This window comes from Trachypithecus francoisi, unplaced genomic scaffold (assembly GCF_009764315.1).
Source record: "Trachypithecus francoisi isolate TF-2019V2 unplaced genomic scaffold, Tfra_2.0 Lachesis_group12, whole genome shotgun sequence".
Taxonomy (NCBI): Eukaryota; Metazoa; Chordata; class Mammalia; order Primates; family Cercopithecidae; genus Trachypithecus; species Trachypithecus francoisi.
In genome coordinates, this window is record NW_022681457.1 from 14,235,493 (window position 1) to 14,258,578 (window position 23,086).

The window sequence follows — 23,086 nt, forward strand, 5'->3', positions numbered from 1 at the left end:
ACTTATTTTCATAATACAGGCTGAACTTTTCACTTTTATATGCCATCACTTTAAAAATTTTACAATTATTTTCTCATGAATTTTTAAAATGAATAAAACTAAAAGGAATCTGACAGTAGTAGCGCCAGAGAAGTGTCTCAAACCCAACCGGCTTGAGTCAAAACAAAACCCAGCTGGTGGGAAGCGCGGCTCTTGGAGCATTCTGGGAACTGTAGTCCAGGAGTGAGAGAACTCTGAGACGCTTCCGCTTAGGAATTCTGGGAAGTGGAGTCCACGAACCGTGGGCACTCGGAGGCACTTCCGCTCCAGGAAGGCGAGGTCGGATCTGAGATAGCTCCCAGGGAGGTGAGTCAGCTCCGGGTCTCCAAGACTTCTCCGAGCCCTCTTTGCCTGGGCGTGGGGCCAGCGATGAACCGGTCCTTGGCTTGGGGAAGAGAAGCCGCGGCCAGCGCTGGAGGGCGGGGTTGGGAGACTGCGGGAGTTTTGCGTCCCCTCGGCGGAACCTCTTGCGTTGGGGGCGGGCTCGCGTCGTGCTTCGAGGTTGAGGGTCTCCCGCCCTCTCTGCTGCCCTAGCCATCCTCATGCACATACCAGCCAGTCCTGCCTGTTCCTCGCTGTAAAATATTGGGCAAGTTACTTAATCTTTCCTTGTCTCAGTTTCCTCATGCCTGTAAAGGGTTAGTGCGTTCCCAGTGATGTTCTTGTGAGAATTAAATGAGATTTTATAGAAATAAGCTTAAAACCAGTGCATAGGAAAATGTTGGATTTTATAACGCCGTTAATTCTGTAATACTCAAAAAGACGCCTGTTGTTTGGAAACTCCTCTGAACCTGGGATGGGGTCGGCGATCCAGCTACGGAGCCGCTGTCCCTTCTCTAATGCTTGCCTAATGTGGGGCCGTTCCTGGATTCTTGTACTTTTCTAGCCTCTTGACAGGAGATTAGTTCCAGCCGGAGCCTGAGGAATGTCCTCTGTGTTTTATCTCAGAGAAGCGATCGTCATTACAGATTTGCAGAGTGCCAGAGGTGTCCTGAGGCGCTAATAAGTGTTCAGTATTATGTGGTTATAACTAGTAGTCCCGTGTGGTTAACTGAAGTGTAATACCATTTCTTAGAGAGTTTTAGGTTTTTAGTAGTCATTGCTTTCATGCATTTGGAAAAAGAGACTTTCTTGAGGCTCCTCCCGCTTAGTAACATTTGCAAGTAATTACATCTATTGGAGGAAAAAAAAATCCGTAGCAGTTTAACTGTCATTACCAAGGGAACTAATTATGTTAGACAACCAATCACAGTTACAGACTTTTCTGAGGGTCATGGTAACTCACAGGACAGAGCAATTATCTTTGAGTTCTGGGTTTCTTAAAAGATTCATTTTCTAGAAAGCATACTCAAAAGGGCAGTTTTATGAAGCATAATAGCACTTGCTTGTCAGAAGCTGCAGGAAATAGAGAATACAGGCATTATTGTCCCCATTTACAGGTGACTGAATTAAGGCACAGAGAGATTAATAATTCGCTTAAGGTTTATACTGCTTATACTGTTTATACTGATCAGTAGAAAATAAGTAGAAATGCCAAAATTTGAAGCCAGGCATTTTGGCTCTATTACATTACCCTGCCTGTCTTTGTCTCATTTCCTTGGAGACTAAGGTTCAGAAGGAGTACGCAAGCAGCTGCATTTGATTTAGGTCTGTTAATATGAAATGTTCTTGAACAAAAGCAGCTGGGTGAGGGGGCCCAGTGGTAGCTGGGATCCAGCTCCCGTTCTCCTCACTAAGCTGTGTGTAACTGTGCCTGCCTAGAGAAAGGGAGACCTTTCTCTAAAGTGCCACATAAAGTGCCATGTTGACTAATGGCATCCCTAACCTATCTCATGATGCCTTTCCCTCCTCCAGGTTCACTCCCCCAGAACTCTGCCTTTTCCTGGAAGGAAGAGGGGGAAAATGACCAAGTTCCAGGTAAGTTTATTTTGCCTTTCTATTTCTTAAAGTAACATCTCATTGCACAAAGATTGGACACATTTTTCCCATTTGGAAGAGTGAAGGGAACGAAAGGTGCTTGAAAGATTGTTATATGCCAGGCTCTTGCCTTTTATTTCCAAATAATAGTATAAACATTAACAGATATATATATCTTAAATATTTTAAAATCTATTTCTGTGTAATATATTTATATATGTAAATATAAATTTCTAAATATATATATTTAGAGACAGAGTCTCACCTTGTTTCCCAGGCTGGAGTGCAGTGGCTTACTGCAGTCTGGGCCTCCTGGGCTCAATGGATCCTCCCACCTTAGCCTCTTGAGTAGCTGGGACCACAGGCACGCACCGCCACAACCGGCTAATTATTTTTAATAGAGAGGGGATGTTTCTGTGTTGCCCAGGCTGGTCTTGAACTGCTGGGCTCAAGCGATCCTCCTGCCTTGGCCTAACAGATACATTTTTTAAATGGAAAATAACTCTCACATTACAAATAATGTTTACAAATAATTTCCCACCTTCCTTTTCATTTGCACTCACAAATATATATATAATCATACTTTATGTACAATTTTGAATTTTTTAAATTTAATTTTATATCACCTATATTTTATCATGTCATTTTCCATCATTTACCTGGTTTTACTTTTCCTCATTCTCCATGTTTATGTAATCTACGAATTTTGCCATTTTAAGGACATTGACAATAGCAGTTTTTCCCCATATAACTTCTCTTCCCAAATAGGAATTCTGAGAATTCTACCATTTTTTTAATCTTTAAAGTTTTAGACTCATTTTCTCGTACGCGACACCTCATTTTTATGGAAAGAATAAAGTATAGCTTGGTGTTGTAGCATCTGACTGATGCCAAACTCAGAGAAAGTAATTTTAGTTTCAAACAAGAGCTAGATTTCTTTCTTTAATTCTGAGTAAAACCTTGTATTATAGTTAAGTATCTGTTTTATTCATTAACATGTTATTATATTTTAAAGATGTACATACTTAGTTTAAAAGTTTTATAGCACTTGGAGATTCGCCAGGAAATTTGCTCCATGGAACAGCTTTGTAAGGATGTAGATGGCCTTACCTATATTTTAAACATAGACAGGTGTGAACCTTTAAACTTACTGAAGTCCACTCAATGCCCAGCTGAAGTTAAAGCTTTCAGTGCCTAAACCAGAAGTTTCAGATATTTCATTTGGGTGAAGGCCAGGCACAGTGGCTCACCTGTAATCCCAGCACTTTGGGGCTGAGGTGGGTGGATCACTTGAGGTCAGGAGTTCGAGACCAGCGTGGTCAACATGGTGAAACCCTGTCTCTACTTAAAATACAAAAATTAGCTGGGCGTGGTGGCGCATGCCTGTAATCCCAGCTACTCATATAGATGAGGCAGGAAAATTGCTTGAACCTGGGAGGCGGAGGTTGCAGTGAGCCAAGATCACACCACTACACTCTAGCCTGGGCGATCGAGTGAGACTGTCTCAAAAAAGAAAAAAACAGAAGAGACTATTCAGGGACCTGAGGCTATGCTATACGTGTATGTGTCCCTGGCATGTCCTGGTGGATGAAGAGCTCCAAAAATAACATGACTCTTCACCAGATTCCCTGTCTCAGTGCATGACTCTTTGCCAGGTGTGTCATCGAGTTGTTTAGTACATGGATGATCAGAACTCCAGCCAAAACAAATGTAGGGATGAGCAGTGTCTTCAGATAAAAAAATGTTAATTTCCATACAGAAAAATGCCATATACAGACTTTATGAGACAAATAGGAAACAGGTGCAGGGGTAGGAATTTATATATTCTAGAAAATGACTTAATATCCTTAATGGTAATGTTACTGATACATGAAAAATCCCAATAGGATTAAGCAAAGGCAATATGTGAAGAAAAATAATATCAGATCATCTTTTAAAAAATTAAATAAATAGCTGTTTATATCACTCACCAAATTGCTCAAGATTTAAAAAAAAATAATATAGTGTCCAGTTTTGGCCAGAGTACGGAGAATCGGGAGTACTTACAATTTCTTACAGGAAGAGTTAGTTGAGAAAATTAACATTATACCAGCAAAACAAAGGTATATATATTTTTTACAATGTAATTACCACTTCTTGGAACTTTGGAACTTATCTTTTTTGTTTTTGTTTTTGGAGACAGAATCTTGCTCTCTCATTCAGGCTGGAGTGCAGTGACATGAACTTGGCTCACTGCAACCTCCACCTGCCAGGTTCAAGCGATTCTCCTGCCTCAGCCCCCCGAGTAGCTGGGATTACAGGTTTGCACCACTATGCCCAACCAATTGTATTTTTAGTAGAGACAGGGTTTCACCATGTTGGTCGGGCTGGTCTCGAACTCCTGACCTCAAGTGATCCGCCCGCCTTGACCTCTCAAAAGTGCTGGGATTACAGAAGTGAGCCATCGTGCCCAGCCGGAACTTATAATTAAGAAGATAACCATATGAGCTGGCTAAGATCTATGTAAAAATATGTTTTTTGTGGCATTGTTTGTCATTTTTGAATTTAAAATGATCGAATGTGCATTATTTAGAATGGTTAAATATATTGTAAATCATGTTTGTGAGCTATCATGCAGCCATGAATGGGATGAAAGAGATGATGGTGATGATAATAAGAGTAATGACCAACATTTATTGAGTACTTACTGTAGGTCACACAGTATCCTAAGTTCCTTATAGTATTCACTCATTTAATCCCTTCAAGGACCCTATGATATAGGTCTTCTTATATAGATGTGGAAATTGAGGTATTGAGAAGTTAGGTGGCTTGACCAACGTCACAAAACTAACAGTGGATAGACACTTGGAATGTGAACTAAGGCAGTCAAACTCAAGAGCCTGCACTGTTAACCTTGACCCTAAATGCTGCTGCAATTGACCAATATAGCATGTTCCTGAGAACCCAGAGAATGAACTGCATACTTGTCTCAGAGCTTTGTGAACGCCTGTTGGATTGACAAAATAGTGGTACTATCCAATGAGAGAAGATAGGCACCATCAAACACTGTTGGGAAGAAATTAATTCAAAATTTCTTATAAAATTTGGCGCTATCAGTCAAATGGTAAAATGTGTGTATGCCATGATTTAACAGTGACAGTTCTAGGGATTTAACTATATAAAGGGCACCATGTTACATGTACAAGGTATTTTCATTTTTCCCCTTAGCATTTTTGGTGTGATTGTGGAAAGGAAAGAATAGTAACTCTACAGAAAGAGTTTCTTAGGTGCCAGTGGCCATTAGGTATGAGATTGAGGTATGTGCTTGATGTTCTAGGAGGCAGTGACATTCAAGGATGTGGCTGTGGCCTTCACTGAGGAGGAGCTGGGGCTGCTGGACTCTGCCCAGAGGAAGCTGTACCGAGATGTGATGCTGGAGAACTTTAGGAACCTGGTTTCAGTGGGTAAGGACAGGCATCCTCTGTAATTCAGCAGGGTTTCTCAACCTCCATGCCATTGATGTTTTGGGCCACATAATTCTGTATTGTATGAGGCTATCCTGTGTGTTCTGGGATGTTTAGTGGCATCCCTGGCCTCTGTCCCCTTGTTAAGGCTTTGGGACTGCTCAGAGACTAGAGTTTTTCTGTCTCTTTAGAGCATAGTGACAAGATGTTTCTGGCCTTTATTCCAAGACAAATGATTTTCTTTTAAAAATGAACTATAAAAGAACAGTTGAGCTTGGCTCCTCCTGATTTCTTTAAACTTGTCGGTCATGATCCATTGGTGGGTCAGGAAATTAATAAGTTGCATCAGCATTTCTGTAATAAAATAGAGTAACAATATCAGAGCCCCTTAGCCAGAATGGTGCACATTGTGGCAATAACTGCTGCTGCTTGCAGTAAGGGATGTGATGAAAACAGATATAGATTAGAAACAGGTCCTTTAATATTTTATTTCAATAGTTTACATAGGGTAATGTATTTCCAATGATAGTAAATGTATTTCTTATAATGTGTTGTGATAAAAAAAAAAATGTTTCCTAAACATTGCATGGAGGGGCAGGGAGGAGACTTACATCGTGTGATTGGAACCGGAATTTTTCAGTACTCTTTGCTTTTAACACTTTAACATTTTCACTTAAATACTATCTTTTTATAGGACATCAGTCCTTCAAACCGGATATGATATCCCAGTTGGAGAGGGAAGAAAAGCTTTGGATGAAGGAGTTTCAGACCCAAAGAGGTAAGCATTCAGGTGAGAACTGTGCAGCTGGAATCATAGTTAACAGCTGTTATTTTTCCTTTATTCAGGATAATTTCTTCTCCACCCAGCCGAGAGACTTTTTTAAAAAACGTCTGTCATGGCTGGGTGCAATGGCTCAAGCCTCTAATCCCAGTACTTTGGGAGGCTGTGGCAGGTGAATCACTTGAGGTCAGTAGTTCAAGACCAGCCTGGGTAACATAGCAAAACCCTATCTCTACAAAATATAAAAAAATTAGCTAGCTGTGATGGGTGTGCCTGTACTCCCAGCTACTCAGGAGGCTGAGATGGTGGGTTGCTTGGATCTGAGAGGCGTGGGTTGCCGTGAGCCAAGATCCGCCACTGCACTGCAAGCTTGGTGACAGAGCAAGACTCTGTCTCAGAAAAAAAAAAAGAATAAAAACATCTGTCACATGATACCACTCCTCTGCTTCAGACCCTCCATGGCTTCCCATTTCACTGAGTGAGATCTAGTGTTTTTAAGGAGCTTGTAAGACTGTATAATGTTTGCCTACTCACCTAGCTTTATTATTCTATTTTTCCCTCTCCCTTTGTCTCTGCCATCCTCACTTGTTCCTCAAATATGACATGTGCATCACAGCCTTTTACTTTCTGTTCGCTGGCTGGAATGCTGTTTTTTCTTAAACCTCTGTCCTCTTTCTGGTTGGTTGATTGATTGATTGATTGAGATAGGGTCTCACTCTGTTGCCCAGGCTGGAGTGCAGTGACACAGTCTCCACCCACTGTAATCTCCACCTGCTGTGTTCAAGCGATCCTCCCACCTCAACCTTCTGAGTAGCTGGAACTACAGGTGTGCACCACCACACCCGGCTAATTTTTGTATTTTTTGTACAGACAGGGTTTCCCCATGTTGCCCAGGCTGCTCTTGAACTCCTGGACTCAAGCAATCTGCCCACTTCAGCCCCTCCAAAATGCTAGGATTATCGACGTGAGCCACTGCACCCAGCCCCTCTTCCTTATTTCATTCATACCTCTGCTCAGAAGTCATTTCATGAGAGGCTTTCTTAAAATACCATCTTCTGGCCGGGTGCAGTGGCTCATGCCTGTAATCCCAGCACTTTGGGAGGCCAAGGTGGGCAGATCACGAGGTCAGGAGATTGAGACCATCCTGGCTAACATGGTGAAACCCCATCTCTACTAAAACTACAAAAAAAAATTAGCTGGGTGTGGTGGCTGGTGCCTGTATTCCCAGCTACTCGGGAGGCTGAGGCAGGAGAGTGGCATGAACCCGGGAGGCAGAGATTGCAGTGAGCCAAGATCACGCTGCTGCACTCCAGCCTGGGCAACAGAGCGAGACTCCGTCTCAAAAAAAAAAAAAATTCCATCTTCCCTTCACTCTCCATGTCCTTAATTTGCCTGAATTTGTGTGTAAGCACTGTACCACCAAGGCTGATTCACATACGTTTATTTTTTAATTGTGGTAAAATATACATGACATAAAACTTTAACATTTTAACCATTTTTGAGTATATAGTGACATTAAGTACATTTACATTGTTGTGTAGCCATTACCACGATCCATCTCCAAAGGGTTTTCATTGTTCATAACGAAACTCAGTACCCATTAAACAATGACTCCACATTGGACCTCTCCCTCCAGCACCAGTTAACCATTGTTCTACTTTATGACTCTGAATTTGACCATTCCATGTACTCCAGTTAAGTGGAATTATCTATTTGCCCTCTTGTGGCTGGCTTATTTCACTTAGCCTAATATCTTTGAGGTTCATCTGTGTTGTAGCATGTGTCAGAATTTTCCTCTTTTTTATGGCTGAATAATATTTCATTATAGTACAGTTGACCCTTGAACATTGTTTTCCACAACATCAGCACCATTTTACATCTCTGCTAGCAGTACACAAGGTTTCTAGTTTCTCCACATCCTCACCAACACTTGTTATTTTGTTTTTTTTTGTTTTTTTTTTTTTTTAATAATATCCGTCTGAATGGGTTTGAAGTGGTATCTCATTGTGGTTTTGATTTGCATTTCCCCAATGATTAGTGATGTTGAGCACCTTGTCATATGCTTATTGGCCATTTGTATTAATATATCCTCTTTGGAGACATATCTGTTCAAGTCCATTGTCCATTTTTGAATCAGGTTTTTTTGTTGCTGAGTTTTGGAAGTTCTCTGTATATTCTGGATGTTAGTTCATTATCAGATGTATGACTTGAAAATCTTTTCCTCCTCTCTGTTTGTTGCCCTTTTTACCCTGTGGATACAGTGTCTTTTGATATAAAAAGTTTAGGTTGGGCACGGTGGCTCATGCCTGTAATCCTAGCACTTAGGGAGGCTGAGGCGAGTGGATCATGAGGTCAGGAGTTCAAGACCAGCCTGGCTAAGATGGGGAAACCCCGTCTCTACTAAAAATAAAGAAAATTAGCCAGGCATGGTGGCGGGCACCTGTAATCCCAGCTACTTGGGAGGTTGAGGTAGGAGAATCGCTTGAACCCAGGAGGTGGAGGTTGCAGTGAGCCAAGATCGTGCCACTGCACTCCAGCCTGGGCTACAGAGTGAGACTCCATCTCAAAAAAAAAAAAAAAGTTTTTAGTTTTCATGAAGTCTAGTTTGTCTGTTTTTTCTTTTATTGCCTGTGCTTTTGTTGTCACATCCAAGAAACTACAAAATTCAGCATCGTGAAGCTTTTGCCATATGGTTTCTTCTAGAAGTTGTGTAGTTTTCATTCTTTTTTTCTTTCTTTTTTTTTTTTTTGAGACGGAGTCTTACTCTGTTGCCCAGGCTGGAGTGCAGTGGCGTGATCTCGGCTCACTGCAACCTCTGCCTCCTGGGTTCAGGCCATTCTTCTGCCTCAGCCTCCTGAGTAGCTTGGATTACAGGTGCCCGCCACCACACCTGCCTAATTTTTTTTTACTTTTAGTAGAGATGGGGTTTCACCATCTTCACCAGGCTGGTCCCAAACTCCTGACCTCATGATCCACCCGCCTCGGCCTCCCAAAGTGCTAGGATTACAGGCGTGAGCCACCACACCCAGCCAGTTTTCACTCTTACATTTAGGTCTTTGATGCATTTTGAGTTGATCTTTGTATAATGTCAGGGTTGACTTTCATTCTTTTGCATGTGGATATCCAGTTTTCCCAGCTCCATTTGTTGAAAAGACTGTCCTTTCCTCATTGAATGGTTTTGGCAACATTATCAAAAATGATTTGGCCCTACATGCAAGAGTTGATTTCTGAGTTCTCTAGTCTGTTCCTTTGTCTATATGTCTTTATAACAGTTTTGGTTAATGTAGCTTTATAATAAGTTTTGAAATCAGAAAGGAAAAAAGATTCCTCCGTATTTTTTCTCTTTTTCAAGATTGTTTTGATTATTTGTGGTCTCCTGCAATTACATGTGAGTTTTAGGATGAGTTTTTCTATTTCTGCAAAGAAGAAATTGGGATTTTAGTAGGGATTGTATTAAATCTATAGATTGCTTTGGGTGATATTGATAACAATATTAAATTGGTAACTTTTTTTTCTGTAATCTTTAGGGTTTCTACATACATCTTTTGTGAACAAAGATAATTTTACATCTTTTCCAATTTAGATGCCTTTTCTTTATTTTTCTTGCATAATATCTCTGGCTAGAACTTTCAGTACTACTGTGTTGAATAGGAATGGTAAAAGTGGGCAACCTTGCCTTGTTCTGGTACTAGAAGAAATGCTTTCCATTTTTCACCATTGAATATGATGTTTACTGTGGGTTTTTAATGTATGGCCTTTATTATGTTGAGTTAGATTTTTTCTATTCCTGGTTTAAATATTTTTATCATGAAAAGATTTTTAATTTTGTAAAATGCTTTTTCTACATCAATTGAGATGATCATATGTTTTCTTCTTCATTCTGTTGGTGTGGTATATTACATTGATTGGTTTTCATATGTTACACCATCCTTGCATTCCAGAACTAAATCTCATTTGGTCATGGTATAATTATTTTAATATGCTGCTGAACTCTCTTTACTAGGATTTTGTTGAGGATATTTATATCAGTGTTCATAAGGGACATTGGTCTATAGTTTCCTTTTCTTATAGTATCTTTGTATTTGGTATTGGGGGAATCCTGGTCTCATAGAATGAACTAGGAAGTATTCCCCCCTTCAGTTTTTTGGAAGAGCAAAATGGATTGGTGTTAATAATTCTTCAGATGTCTAATAGAAATCACGAGTGAAAGTCCAGGACTTTGCTAGGAGGTTTTTGATCACTGATTCAATATCCTTTGCAGTTATAGATCTATTCATATATTCTGTTTCTTCCTGATTCAGTGTTAGGTTGTGGGTTTCTGAGAATTTGTTCATTTCATCTAGGTTATCTAATTTGTTGGCATACAATTGTTCATGATACTGTCTTATCTTTTTGTTTCTATAAAGTCAGTAGTAATGTACCAACTTTCATTTCTGATTTTAGTAATTTGAGTCTTTATTTTTTCTTAGTCAATCTAGCTAAATGTCAATTTTATTGATATTTTCAAGGAACTATTGTTTTATTTTCTCTATCCTTTATTCTCAATTTTATTTATTTTTGCTCTTATCTTCATAAGATTAGATTCCTGGCCAGGCGCGGTGGCTCATGCCTGTAATCCCAGCACTTTGGGAGGCCAAGGGAGGCAGATCACCTGAAGTTGGGAGTTTGAAACCAGCCTGACCAACATGGAGAAACACTGCCTCTACTAAAAATACAAAATTAGCTGGGCATGGTGGCACATGCCTGTAATCTCAGCTACTTGGGAGGCTGAGGCAGGAGAATTGTTTGAACCCGGGAGGCAGAGGTTGCGGTGAGCTGAGATCACACCATTGCACTCCAGCCTGGGCAACAAAAGTGGAACTCTGTCTCAAAAAAAAAAAAAAAAAAAAAAAAAATTAGATTCCTTTCTTCTGTCAGCATTGGGTTTAATTTGGTTTTGTTTTTTGGTTTTCACATTTTTACTGGGAGCCACTGAGGAGGGTCCTCCTCCCTGTCAGTGGAGATGTTCACAGTTTATTCAGCCACTCCAGGCTTGGGCCCTAGGAGTCCTGGGGTTGGCTGGACACGTAAGGCACACTGCCATCATCTCAGACAGGCATTGGGTAATTGTAGGGTGTGGCCTGGTTGATCATGATGGCGTACTTGGTGTAGGGGCTGAGTGGGGGCAGAATTATAGCATGGCCTGCAATGGTGAAGGACACAACCAGCACTGACTCTTTGGTCCAGGCATTCTTGAAGAAGGCAGCAAGTCTTGCAGCCATCTTGGCTTGTTAGTTTTTTCAATTCCTTAAGGTGTAAGGTTATGATGTTGATTTGAGACCTTTCTTCCTTTTCTTTATAAGCATTTATAGCTATAAATTTCCCCCTTAGCACTGTTTTTGCAGTGGATTTGTTTTCATTTATCCCAAGATATTTTCTAATTTCCCCTGTAATTTCTTCTTTGATCTGTTGGTTGTTTGTGTATTAATTTTCACATATTTATGGAATTTTCAGGTTTTATTCTGCTGTTCATTGCTAGTTTCATTTCATTTTGATCAGCAGAGATACTTTGTGTGATTTTAATCTTTTTATATTTATTAAGGCTTTTTTGTAGTTTAACATATGGAGTATCCTAGAGAATGTTCTGCATGTACTTCAGAAAAATGTGTATTCTGCTGTTATTGGGTGGAGTGTTCTGTATAATCATAGTCTACATGTATATATTTCCATATACTTCAGAAATTTATAAAACATAGAACTTTGATTAATTCTAAAATTGCTTATGTCCTTTGTTAAGATATCATATAATCCACCAAACTGAGGGAGATATGTGATAAAAATGACTTAGTAGGATACCATTTGTAATGCCACCATTCAGTTCAGTTTTAACATTAATTTTACATCTTTTTCTGTTAATGAAAATTGACTTGATAGTTTAAATGGATAATTTCTGCTTCTTCACCCTTCCCCCAACATACACATAATTTGGATGACCTATTTGTTTTCCTTTCTATGACTTTAAACTTTTTGTTTTGAAAACTTAAAAAACATAGAAAAGTAATAATGCCACAAACTGTATATCCATACTGTCTTAGCAGTTATCAACTTTCCACTGTTCCTGTTTTATCTCTTCTCTTCTATTTTTTTCTGGAGAATGTCTTATCACCCATAGATTTATCAGTGTCTATCTACAACAGTAACTCCTTATTGTCACTTAATATCCATTGTGTAATCAGTATGGGCTCATATGTATTTATTGTATACTTTGTGTTATAATCCAGTATTGCATTGTTTATTTTGTTACCAAGTTGTTTCTACTTTGACCACTTGGAGCCTTTTCAGGTTGCCTCCTGTGGTTGAAATCACCAGTGATTTCTAGAAATGCAAATTAAAACAATAGTGAGATATCATCTTATACCCGTCAGAATGGCTATTACTAAAATCTGTCATGGATCTCAGGAGATCTCAGATAATGAACTCAAGATGGATTAAATAGTACCATTTACTCAATAGGATGTCCTTTCCCCAGTGTATGTTTTTGTCAACTTTGTCAAAGATCAGTTGGCTGTAGGTATGTGACTTATTTCTGGGTTCTCTTTTCTATTCCATTGATCTATGTATCTATTTTTATGTCAGCACCATGCTGTTTTGGTTACTATAGCTGTGTAGTGTAATTTGAAGTCAAATAATGTAATGCCTCCAGCTTTGTTATTTGCTTAGGATTGCTTTGTCTATTTAGGCTCTTTTATGTTTCCATATGAATTTTAGAATTGTTTTTTCTCATTCTGTGAAAAATGACATTAGTATTTAGATAGCCATTGCACTAAATTTGTAGATTGCTTTGGGCAGTATGGTCATTTTAACAATATCGATTCTGCTGATCCATGAGCAGGGGATATTTTTCCATTTTTTTAATGTCATCTGCAACTTCTTTCATTATTGTTTCATAATTTTCCTTGGTTAGCTCTTTCCCCTCCTTGGTTAAATACATTCCTAGGTATTTTAATTTTTTTTGTAGATATTATAAATTGGATTATGTTCTTGATTTGGTTTTTGACCTGATCATTATTGTTGTATAGAAATGCTACTGACTTTTGTATATTGATTTTTTTAATCCTGAAACTTGACTGAAGTCATTTATCAAATCTAGGATTCTTTTGGAGGAGTCTTTAGGGATTTGTAGGTATAAGATCAGATTGTCAGAAAACAGATACTAAATGACTTACTCTTTTTTTCAATTTAGATTAGTTTTCTGTCTTTCTCTTGCCTGATTACTTTTCCTAGGACTTTCAGTGCTATGTGGAATAGGAGTGGTGAAAGTGGGCAATTCTTGTTTTATTCCAGTTCTTAGACGGAATGCTTTTAGCTTTTCCCCCATTCAGCATGTTACCTATGGGTTGTCATATATGACTTTTATTATTTTGAAGTATGTTTCTTCTGTGCCTAATTGGTCAAAGGCTTTTATCATGAGATGATGCTGAATTTTGTCAAATGGTTTTCCATATCTGTTGAGATGATCATGTGATTTTTGTTTTTAATTCTGTTTATAGGCTGAATCACATTTATTGGTTTGTGTATGTTGAACCATTCTTGCATCCTTGGAATAAAACCCACTTGATCATGGTGGCTTATCTTTTTGATGTGCTATTAGATTTGGTTTGGGGTATTTTGTGGGGGGTGTGTGTTTATTTTTGGAGGATTTTTGCATTTACGTTCATCAGGGATATTGCTCTGTAGTTTTCTTTTTTTGTTTTGTCTTTATCTGACTTTGGTGTCAGAGCGATACTGGCTTTGTAGAATGAGTTAGGGAGGATTCTCTCCTCTTAGATTTTTTGGAAGAGTTTTAATAGAATTGATACTAGTTCTTTGTTCCTTTTGTGGAATTCCACTGTATATTTGTCTAGTCCTGGGCTTTTTTGTTCTTGGGAGGTTTTGCATTGCTGATTCAATCTCACTGCTCATTACTGGTCTGTTCAGGATTTCTGTTTCTTTCTGGTTCAATCTTGGAAGGTTGTGTGTTTCCAGGAATTTGTTCATTTTCTCTAGAATTTCTAGTTTTCAAGTGTATTGTTCGTAATAGTCTCTGATCATGTTTTGTATTTCTATAGTATTAGTTGTAATGTCTCCTTATTCATTTCTGATTATGTTTATTTGGATCTTCTCTTTTTTTGCTAGTCTTACTGGCAGTTTATCAGTTTTATTTTTTCAAAGATAAAAACAAGCTTTTCATGTCATTGATCCTTTGGATGGTTCCTTGGTTCTCTATTTCATTCTGTGGGTCTTTGTTACATCTTTCTTCTGCTAGCTTTAGGTTTGGATTGTTCTTGTTTTTCTTTCTTTTTTTTTTTTTTTTTTGAGACGGAGTCTCGCTCTGTCACCCAGGCTGGAGTGCAGTGGCCGGATCTCAGCTCACTGCAAGCTCCGCCTCCCGGGTTCACGCCATTCACCTGCCTCAGCCTCCCGAGTAGCTGGGACTACAGGCGCCGCCACCTCGCCCAGCTAGCTTTTTGTATTTTTAGTAGAGACGGGGTTTCACCGTGTTAGCCAGAGATGGTCTCGATCTCCTGACCTTGTGATCCGCCCGTCTCGGCCTCCCAAAGTGCTGGGATTACAGGCTTGAGCCACCGCGCCTGGCCTGTTCTTGTTTTTCTAGTTCCTGGAGGTGAGACATAAGGTTGTTAATTTGTTAATTTTTTATCTTTTTTTTTTTTTTTTAATGTAGACATTTAACGCTATAAGCCTCCCTCTTAGCACTGCTTTTGCTTTGGTATATTGTATTTTCATTTTCATTCATTTCAAGAAATTTTAAATTTGTCTTAATTTTGTCATTAACCCAAAGATTGTTTAGGATCATGTTTAATTTTCATGTATTTGTATAGTTTCTAGAGTTCTTCTTGGAATTGATTTCTAGTTTTATTCTGAGGTATGAGAAGATACTTGGCATGATTTTGGTTTTTAAAAATGTGGTGAGACTTGTTTTGTGACCTAACATATGTTCTATCTTGAAGAATGTTCCATGCACTAATCAGAAAAGTGTATATTCTGCTGTTGGGTAGAATGTTCTGTAAATGTCTGTTAGCTCCATTTGACCTAAAATTTAAGTCCAGTGTTTCTTTGTTGATTTTCTGTCTCAGTCATCTATCTAGTGGTGTCTGTGGGGTGTTGAGGTCCCCCACTGTTATTGTATTGCTGTGTATTTTTTTTAGGTCTAATATACTTGTTTTATGAATTTGGGTGCCCTGATGTTGGGTGTGTATATATTTAGGATTGTTTTATTTGTTATTGATCCCTTTATCATTATGTAATAACTTTGTCTTTTTTTTTTTTACTGCTGTTGATTTAAAGTCTTTTTTTATCTGATCTAAAAATAGCTACTCCTGGTCGTTTCTGGTTTCCATTTGCATGGAATATCTTTTTCTACCTCTTTACCTTCAGTCTGTATCTCTATCAGTAAGATGAGTTATGTTGCCATTTGATTTCTTTATCTTCTTTCTTTGTGTAATTATTTTATAAGGCCTGCGAGTTTTATACTTTTGTGTCTTTTATGATGGCAAGTATCAACTTTTTGTTTTCATGGTTAGAACTCACTTGAGCATTCCCTGTAGAGCGGGTCTAGTGGTGACAAACTCCCTCAGTGTTTATTTGGGGAAGGCTTATTTTTCCTTCATTTATAGAGCTTATTCTAGTAGGATACAAAATTTTTTTGTTCTTTGAAGTAACTTGAAAATAGAATCCCAATCTCTTCTGGCTTGTAAGGTTTCTACAAGTTGAATTGTCTGATGGAGCTTCCTTTATAGGTGACTAGACACTTTTCTCTTGCCAATTTTAGGATTTTATCCTTCATATAAACCTTAGTCTGATGACTGTATGCTGTGGTGAGTTCCATCTTGCAATGTATTTTCCTGGAGTTCATTAGATCTCTTTTATCTGGATGTCTAAAGCTCTTGCTAGATTAGGAAGTTTTCCTCAATTATTTCCTTAACTAGGTTTCCAAACTCTTTACTTTTTCTTCTCCCTCAGGAATACCTTTGATTCATAGGTTTGGTTGCTTTATGTAGTTTCATATTTTTTAAAGCTTTGTTTTTTCTTTATTCTTTTTTCTTTACTTTCGTCTGACTGGATTAATTCAAAAGACCTGTCTTCAAGTACTGAGATTCTTTCTTCTGCTTGTCTAGTCTATTGTAAATGCTTTCAACTGTATTTTGTAATTTCTTCAATGATTTTTTCATTTCCAGAAGTTTTTATTTGTTTGGCTTTTTAAAAAAGATATCGATCTCTTTCTCTTTGGTAAATTTCTCATTGATATCCTGAATTGATTTTTTGTATTGCTTTTCAAATTTCTTTTGTATCTCATTGAGCTTCCTTAAAATTAGTATTTCAAATTATTTATCTGGCTCATTTTTTCCTTTATGATCTGTATTTCTTTTATGTTGTTTTTTTCCTGTCTTACTACACTGACTAGAACTTTCAGTAATGTTGAATAAAGGTGGCAAGAGTGGATATACTTGCATTGTTTCTGATTTTCTGAGGGAAGCATTTAGGTCTAACTTTAGAATGTTAAATCAGCCTTGCATTCTTGAGATAATCACTACTTTGTCATGATTTATCCTTTTTATACATTGTTAGATCTGATTTGATAACATTTTGTTAAGAATTTTATAAATATGTTTATTAGGAATATTAGTCTGTAGTTGTCTTTTCTTGGAATGTGTTTGTCTTATTTTGGTGTTAGAATAATGCTGGCTTCCTAAAATGTGTTGAGAAGTATTTACAGCTTTTCATTTTTCTGGAAGAGTTTGTCTAGCATTGGTATTGTGTCTTCCTTAAATGTTTTGTAAAATTCATGGATGAAGCTCTATAAGCCTCAAGTTTTGTTTGTGGAAACGTTTGTAAGTATGAATTCTATTTCTTTGGTAGATAAGGGCTATTCAGATTATCTGTATGTTCTCAAGTAAACTTATTTTGTGTGTTTAAAGAAATTTGTCCATTTCATCTGCATTGTTACATTTATTGCCATAAAGTTCATAAGTCCCTTATCTTTTTAATAATACATACAGGACCTATAATGATGTCACCTTTCATTACTGATATTTGTAATTTGTATCTTCTGTTTTTATCATGCATGCTAGAGTTTATTAATTTTATTGTTCTTTTCAAAGAACTAGCTATTTATTTCTCTTATTTTCTGTTTATGCTTACTTTGCATTTAATTTGTTCTTGTGTTTTTAGTTTCTTTGACACATTTCTGCTTTATAAATTTTGCTTTAAGTAGAAATTTTGATATGTTGGTTTTTTTATTTTCACTTAATTTCTAAAGTTTTGAATTATTTTTGATCCACAGTTTATTTAGAAGTATGTTATTTATTCTCTGAATATTTGAAGATTTTGCAGAGACATTTCTATTCATAATTTCTGATTTAAATCAGTTGTGGTTAGAATACCCTTTGTATGACTTGACTCCTTTTGCTTCTGTTAGAACTTGTTTTATGGTCTAGAATATGGTCTATCTTGGAGTATGTTCCATGTGCACCTGAAAATAACATTTTCTGCTCTTATTGGATAGAGTGTCCTATAAAGGCCAAGTAGTCAACTTGGTTGATAAATTGCTTCAAGCCTGTATCTTCACTTATTACCTCCTTGTTTTCTGTTGTGTTTGCTTTATTTTTAACATAATTGATTGTTTTTGTTTTGTTTTGTTTTCTGGCTGCTGCTGCTGCTGCTGCTGCAGCTAAGACCTTTTTTGTTTCTTCAGCTTTTGTGCATTCTGGAAAACCTGAATTCACAGAGCCTTCTTAGTCAAAAGCCACGGTCAGTGGGCTGTTTAATAATTCAGAGGGGAAAGGTGTCTTCAATCCCCAGTTCCCTGCATGTCTTCCCAGAGTTGTCATAATAGGTCTTATGGAGGTTTTTGAGCATCTTTTTCCTCTGGTTGATGTTCATCAGCAGATAGCATTTGTGGGCTTTGTCCTTTTAATGTGTTGGCATGTGTTTTTTGTAACTGCAGATCTTGGCCAGGCACAGTGGCTCATGCCTGTAATCCCAGCACTTTGGGAGGCTGAGGTGGGAGGATCGCTTGAATCCAGGAGGCAGGGGTTGCAGTCAGCCGAAATCGTGCTACTGTACTCCAGCCTGAGTGGCAGAGCAAAACTCCATTTCAAAAGAAAAAAAAAAACAAACCGTGGACCTTGATGTTCAAGTCGATAATTCTAGTCTCTGGGGAGCTGGTGTCCTCAGGGCTTGCCATGTCCTTTTTTAAAAACTATTCTGGCTTAATTTTTGGCTTCTACTGGTTGGCCGCCTCCAAAGACAAGTGTCTTCACAACATCATCAACCTTCTCAATTATGGGAAAGTTCTGGTAGTCTTTGAGCAGCATACAAGGGCACAGGTCATCATGTTGGCTGGGCTGGACTGGTTTCTGGATGGCATATCCACAGGCGGCCTGGAGGAAGAGACTTGGAGGCTACCAGCACCACTGTTTGGAAGGAAGTCTGGTGCTCCCTCCTCTTGGCTTCTCAAGAACTGGAGCTTGGGTCCCAATGGAACTTAGCGCCCTTCACACAGTCCTTGGCATGGTGACTTCTGACCCCCAAGGGGCCAGGGCAGCTGTCTCTTTCACAGCATGGACTGGGTTACATGAGTGCCACCACGCATCTTCCTACTTGCTTTACTAGCTGTTGGAAAGGGGTATTGAAATCTCCAGCTATAAATATGGATTTGTCTATCAGTTATTTTGAGCACATTTCTAAATGTGCAGGTTGTATAATGAGAGCCTATAATTGAGGCATGTATTTTGCCTGATTTATGTAGTTGCTACTTATGATTCAGTTCCTGTAGCCAAAGAAGAGGTGACTTTTAATTTACCATTCTTATAGGCAAGGAAGTCAATTTTTTCCTTTCCAAGTACTTACTGAGATATCATTTTGTTGCTCTGCAGCTGACTGGTTTCTACCTCCTGTCCTATTCTTAGATCTGTAGTTCTGTGTTTCCACAGGCAATAAAATCCAAGAAAATCCATGGTGGTAAAGATAAGCTGAAAATTTCCATCACGAACTAAAGCCCGATACCGAAGGAACTATGTGTAAAATTTGGAAACATCTGGACAAAGCATTCATTTTGGAGTTGTGTATACTGGAGAATACACACAGACAGCAAGACACACACTCAGAAAAGACCCAAGATAAATCTTAAGCACTCACCCTGGGCTGATCTCAAATTATCTATCTTAAATATGGCTTTTTAAAACATTTAGTGTTCTCTTGGTTGCAGCTGCTTTTCGGAGCTCCTATAAATTTATTTCAGCCAGTCTAGTTGTTTTTTTAACGTTTCCATGGGGAAAATGAGAGCTTAGATCCTCTTAATTTCTCTACTTTGCTAATGTCAGTCTCTTGGTCCTTTGTTCCTTATTCTCTCTATCCTTTCAGGAGACAGGAATCTAAATGAGATGGCGACTCTTCACAAAGCAGGATTAAGGTGTTTTTCACTGGGAGAGCTTTCATGCTGGCAAATCAAGAGACATGTTGTGAGCAAATTAGCCAGAAGTCAAGACTCCATGATAAATATTGAAGGAAAGAGCTCTGAGTTCCCCAAGCACCATGATTCCCCCTGTCAGGTGGGAGCAGGAGAATCTGTTCAAGCTTCTGTGGATGACAGCCGTCTAGTGAATCACGTAGGGGATAACTCCAGGATCATTGAAAATCAAGAATTTCCAACTGAGAAAGTTCCGAATTCTTGGAGTAAAATATATCTGAATGAGACACAGAATTATCAGAGAAGTTGTAAGCAGACTCAGATGAAAAACCAATTATGTATATTCGCTCCATATGTTGACATTTTCAGTTGCATTTCACACCACCATGATGATAAGATACTGCACAAAAGAGAGAAAGCTCCTAGCAATAGTGACTGTGGTAAAGATACCCTAAAGGTATCACCTCTTACCCAGTGTAGTGTTCACACAGGACAGAAAACCTACCAGGGTAATGAATGTGAAGAAGCCTTCGATGGTAGCTCCAGTCTCGAATTTCATAAGCAGGTACACTTGAGAAAGAAGTCTCCAGCGTACAGTACGCACGAGAAGGACACCAGTCATAGCCCAGGTATTCCTGTTCAACAAAGTGTTCGTACTGGAAAAAAACGCTACTGGTGTCATGAATGTGGTAAAGGTTTCAGTCAGAGCTCAAATCTGCAAACTCATCAGAGAGTCCACACAGGGGAGAAACCCTATACATGCCACGAGTGTGGTAAGAGCTTTAATCAGAGCTCCCATCTTTATGCTCATTTGCCTATTCACACAGGAGAGAAGCCCTATAGATGTGACAGTTGCGGGAAGGGCTTCAGTCGTAGCACAGATCTTAACATTCATTGCAGAGTTCACACTGGAGAGAAACCTTATAAATGTGAGGTGTGTGGGAAGGGCTTCACTCAGAGATCACATCTTCAGGCCCATGAAAGAATTCACACCGGAGAGAAACCCTATAAATGTGGGGATTGTGGTAAACGCTTTAGTTGTAGCTCAAATCTTCATACCCATCAGAGAGTCCACACTGAAGAGAAACCATACAAATGTGATGAGTGTGGTAAGTGCTTTAGTTTGAGCTTTAATCTTCATAGTCATCAACGAGTCCACACAGGAGAAAAACCATATAAATGTGAAGAGTGTGGCAAGGGTTTTAGTTCAGCCTCAAGTTTCCAGAGCCATCAGAGGGTCCATACAGGAGAGAAACCATTTCGATGCAACGTGTGTGGTAAAGGTTTCAGTCAGAGTTCATATTTCCAGGCACATCAGAGAGTCCACACTGGAGAAAAACCATACAAATGTGAAGTGTGTGGGAAGCGCTTCAATTGGAGCTTGAATCTTCACAATCATCAGAGAGTCCACACGGGAGAGAAACCCTACAAATGTGAAGAGTGTGGTAAGGGTTTCAGTCAGGCCTCAAATCTCCAAGCCCATCAGAGCGTCCACACTGGGGAAAAACCATTCAAGTGTGATGCATGTCAGAAGCGATTCAGTCAGGCCTCACACCTTCAAGCCCATCAGAGAGTCCACACCGGAGAGAAACCATATAAATGTGACACTTGTGGTAAGGCCTTCAGCCAGAGGTCAAATCTTCAAGTCCATCAGATAATTCACACTGGAGAGAAACCATTTAAATGTGAGGAATGTGGGAAAGAATTCAGTTGGAGTGCTGGTCTCAGTGCTCATCAGAGGGTCCATACGGGAGAGAAACCCTATACATGTCAGCAGTGTGGGAAGGGCTTCAGTCAGGCCTCACATTTTCACACGCACCAGAGAGTCCACACTGGAGAGAGGCCTTACATATGTGATGTCTGTTGTAAGGGCTTCAGTCAGAGGTCACATCTTGTCTACCATCAGAGAGTCCACACTGGAGGGAATCTGTAGAAATGAGAGAGGTGTGGTTCAGCCTTCAGTCAGAGGTCACATTTCTTCTACCATCAGAGAGTCCACACTGGAGGGAATCTGTAGAAATGAGAGAGGTGTGTTTCAGCCTTCAGTTAGAGCTCACATCTTTGTCTCCGTTGGGAAGTCCATGCTGATGATTGTGAAAAGTTCTTGTAAAACTAGAAGCTTCAAAGAATCGTGATGGGAAAGAAGTCTCTCAAATGCTGTGTTTTAGACTTGGTCAGGACATGAATTCTTTACAAACGTCATATTTCACAGATGAGAGAAAACTTTGTTCTGTAAATATGATCAGTGTTTATATCAGAGTTACCAAGTGTCCCCGTTCTTAAGATGTAACACAGCAGAAAAGTCTTGTCAGAGTCTGCGCAGGAGAGAGGCCTTCCTTTAACAAAACTATGATTGACAGAAAAAATTGATGTCAACTAAAATGTAACCTCTATGTAAGGAGGTGTTTTTCACCACTGTATCTCTACCATGTAGAATTGTGCTTAGCTCATAATAGGGCCCAGCAATTACTGAAGAAAGTGAAGAAAATACCTATAATTAGGACAAATACTTGAAAATTCTAGTCTGTTTTGTACCGTAAATTTATATTAATTTATATTCAAAAGGAATCCTGCAAGTAGCCTTAATAACGTTAGTTTCAGTAAGTACTGAGAAGTGTATAATACTGCCATCCATACTAATACAGATTTGGAAAAAAGACATGACTGGCTCCCATCCTTCAGCCTTAGTTCTTTGTACAATGTATCAGCTGTGTACAGTATGATTTTTAGCGTCATTAGTTTATAGACTGAACAATACTGTTTTTATCTAATGTGACTCTGCAATTTACATGATTAGAATTTTTGGACACTAAGCTTTACTGTAACTCTGAAAGTGTTAAAAGTAGTTACTGATGACAAAAAGTTTCTTAGTAAACTTGAATTGTTAATAATTGGTTTCATTATTTTCATTCAGGTTCAGGTCTACTTGCTTTTCTATGTGTAGTCTTTCCTGCATCTAGACCACTTTAGAAGGAGCTTTGGCAGATTTCAAACACATTAATTTGTCACATTTATCCCCTTAAAAGGAAGTGGCAGGGCAAGAAACCTCTTGGGTCTTTACTGGAATTTTATCTTATTGTTTATTTATTCTGTTTAATAGAGCCTTGCAATGTTGTCCAGGTTGTTCTCAAACTCCTGGCCTCAAGCATTCCTCCCACCTTGGCTTCCCAAAGTGTTGCGATTACAGATGTGAACCTCTGTGCCCAACCTTGAAATTGTATTCAATGTAATGATTTAGATGGATTACCGTTTACACAGCATTCTATGCTTAACACCTCTTGGTATTAGTGGACAATAAATACTCTTTGACCTGGCTGTCCTAGCACTAGAAATTTCACTTAGGAGATTGTGACAAAAGTGAGAAAGATTGTACACAAGGATCTTTATACTGAATTCAAAAAGGAAAATGTCAGTAAAATATTTGAGTAAGTCTTGATAAATCCTTATAATATACAGCCA

At 38.7% G+C, this 23,086-nt stretch overlaps 1 protein-coding gene and 1 pseudogene across 3 annotated transcripts; one reads left to right on the top strand and one right to left on the bottom strand.

Annotated features, from left to right (window-relative positions):
* Positions 1–278: 278 nt before the first annotated feature.
* On the top strand, positions 279–22,515 carry ZNF235 (zinc finger protein 235). 3 transcript variants are annotated; one of them, XM_033224805.1, is made up of 6 exons: positions 279–345; positions 1,894–1,956; positions 5,273–5,399; positions 6,094–6,189; positions 19,582–21,595; positions 21,680–22,515. In XM_033224805.1, exons 2-5 carry the CDS (start codon positions 1,942–1,944, stop codon positions 21,558–21,560), a joined length of 2,217 nt encoding a protein of 738 aa, XP_033080696.1. In that variant the 5' UTR covers positions 279–345; positions 1,894–1,941; the 3' UTR covers positions 21,561–21,595; positions 21,680–22,515. The 3 variants fall into 3 exon arrangements, with proteins under 3 accessions (XP_033080696.1, XP_033080697.1, XP_033080698.1); XM_033224806.1 differs by having other exon boundaries at positions 19,582–21,571; positions 21,656–22,515; XM_033224807.1 differs by having other exon boundaries at positions 6,094–6,177.
* LOC117091886 lies at positions 11,111–11,509 on the bottom strand (annotated as a pseudogene).
* Positions 22,516–23,086: the final 571 nt, after the last annotated feature.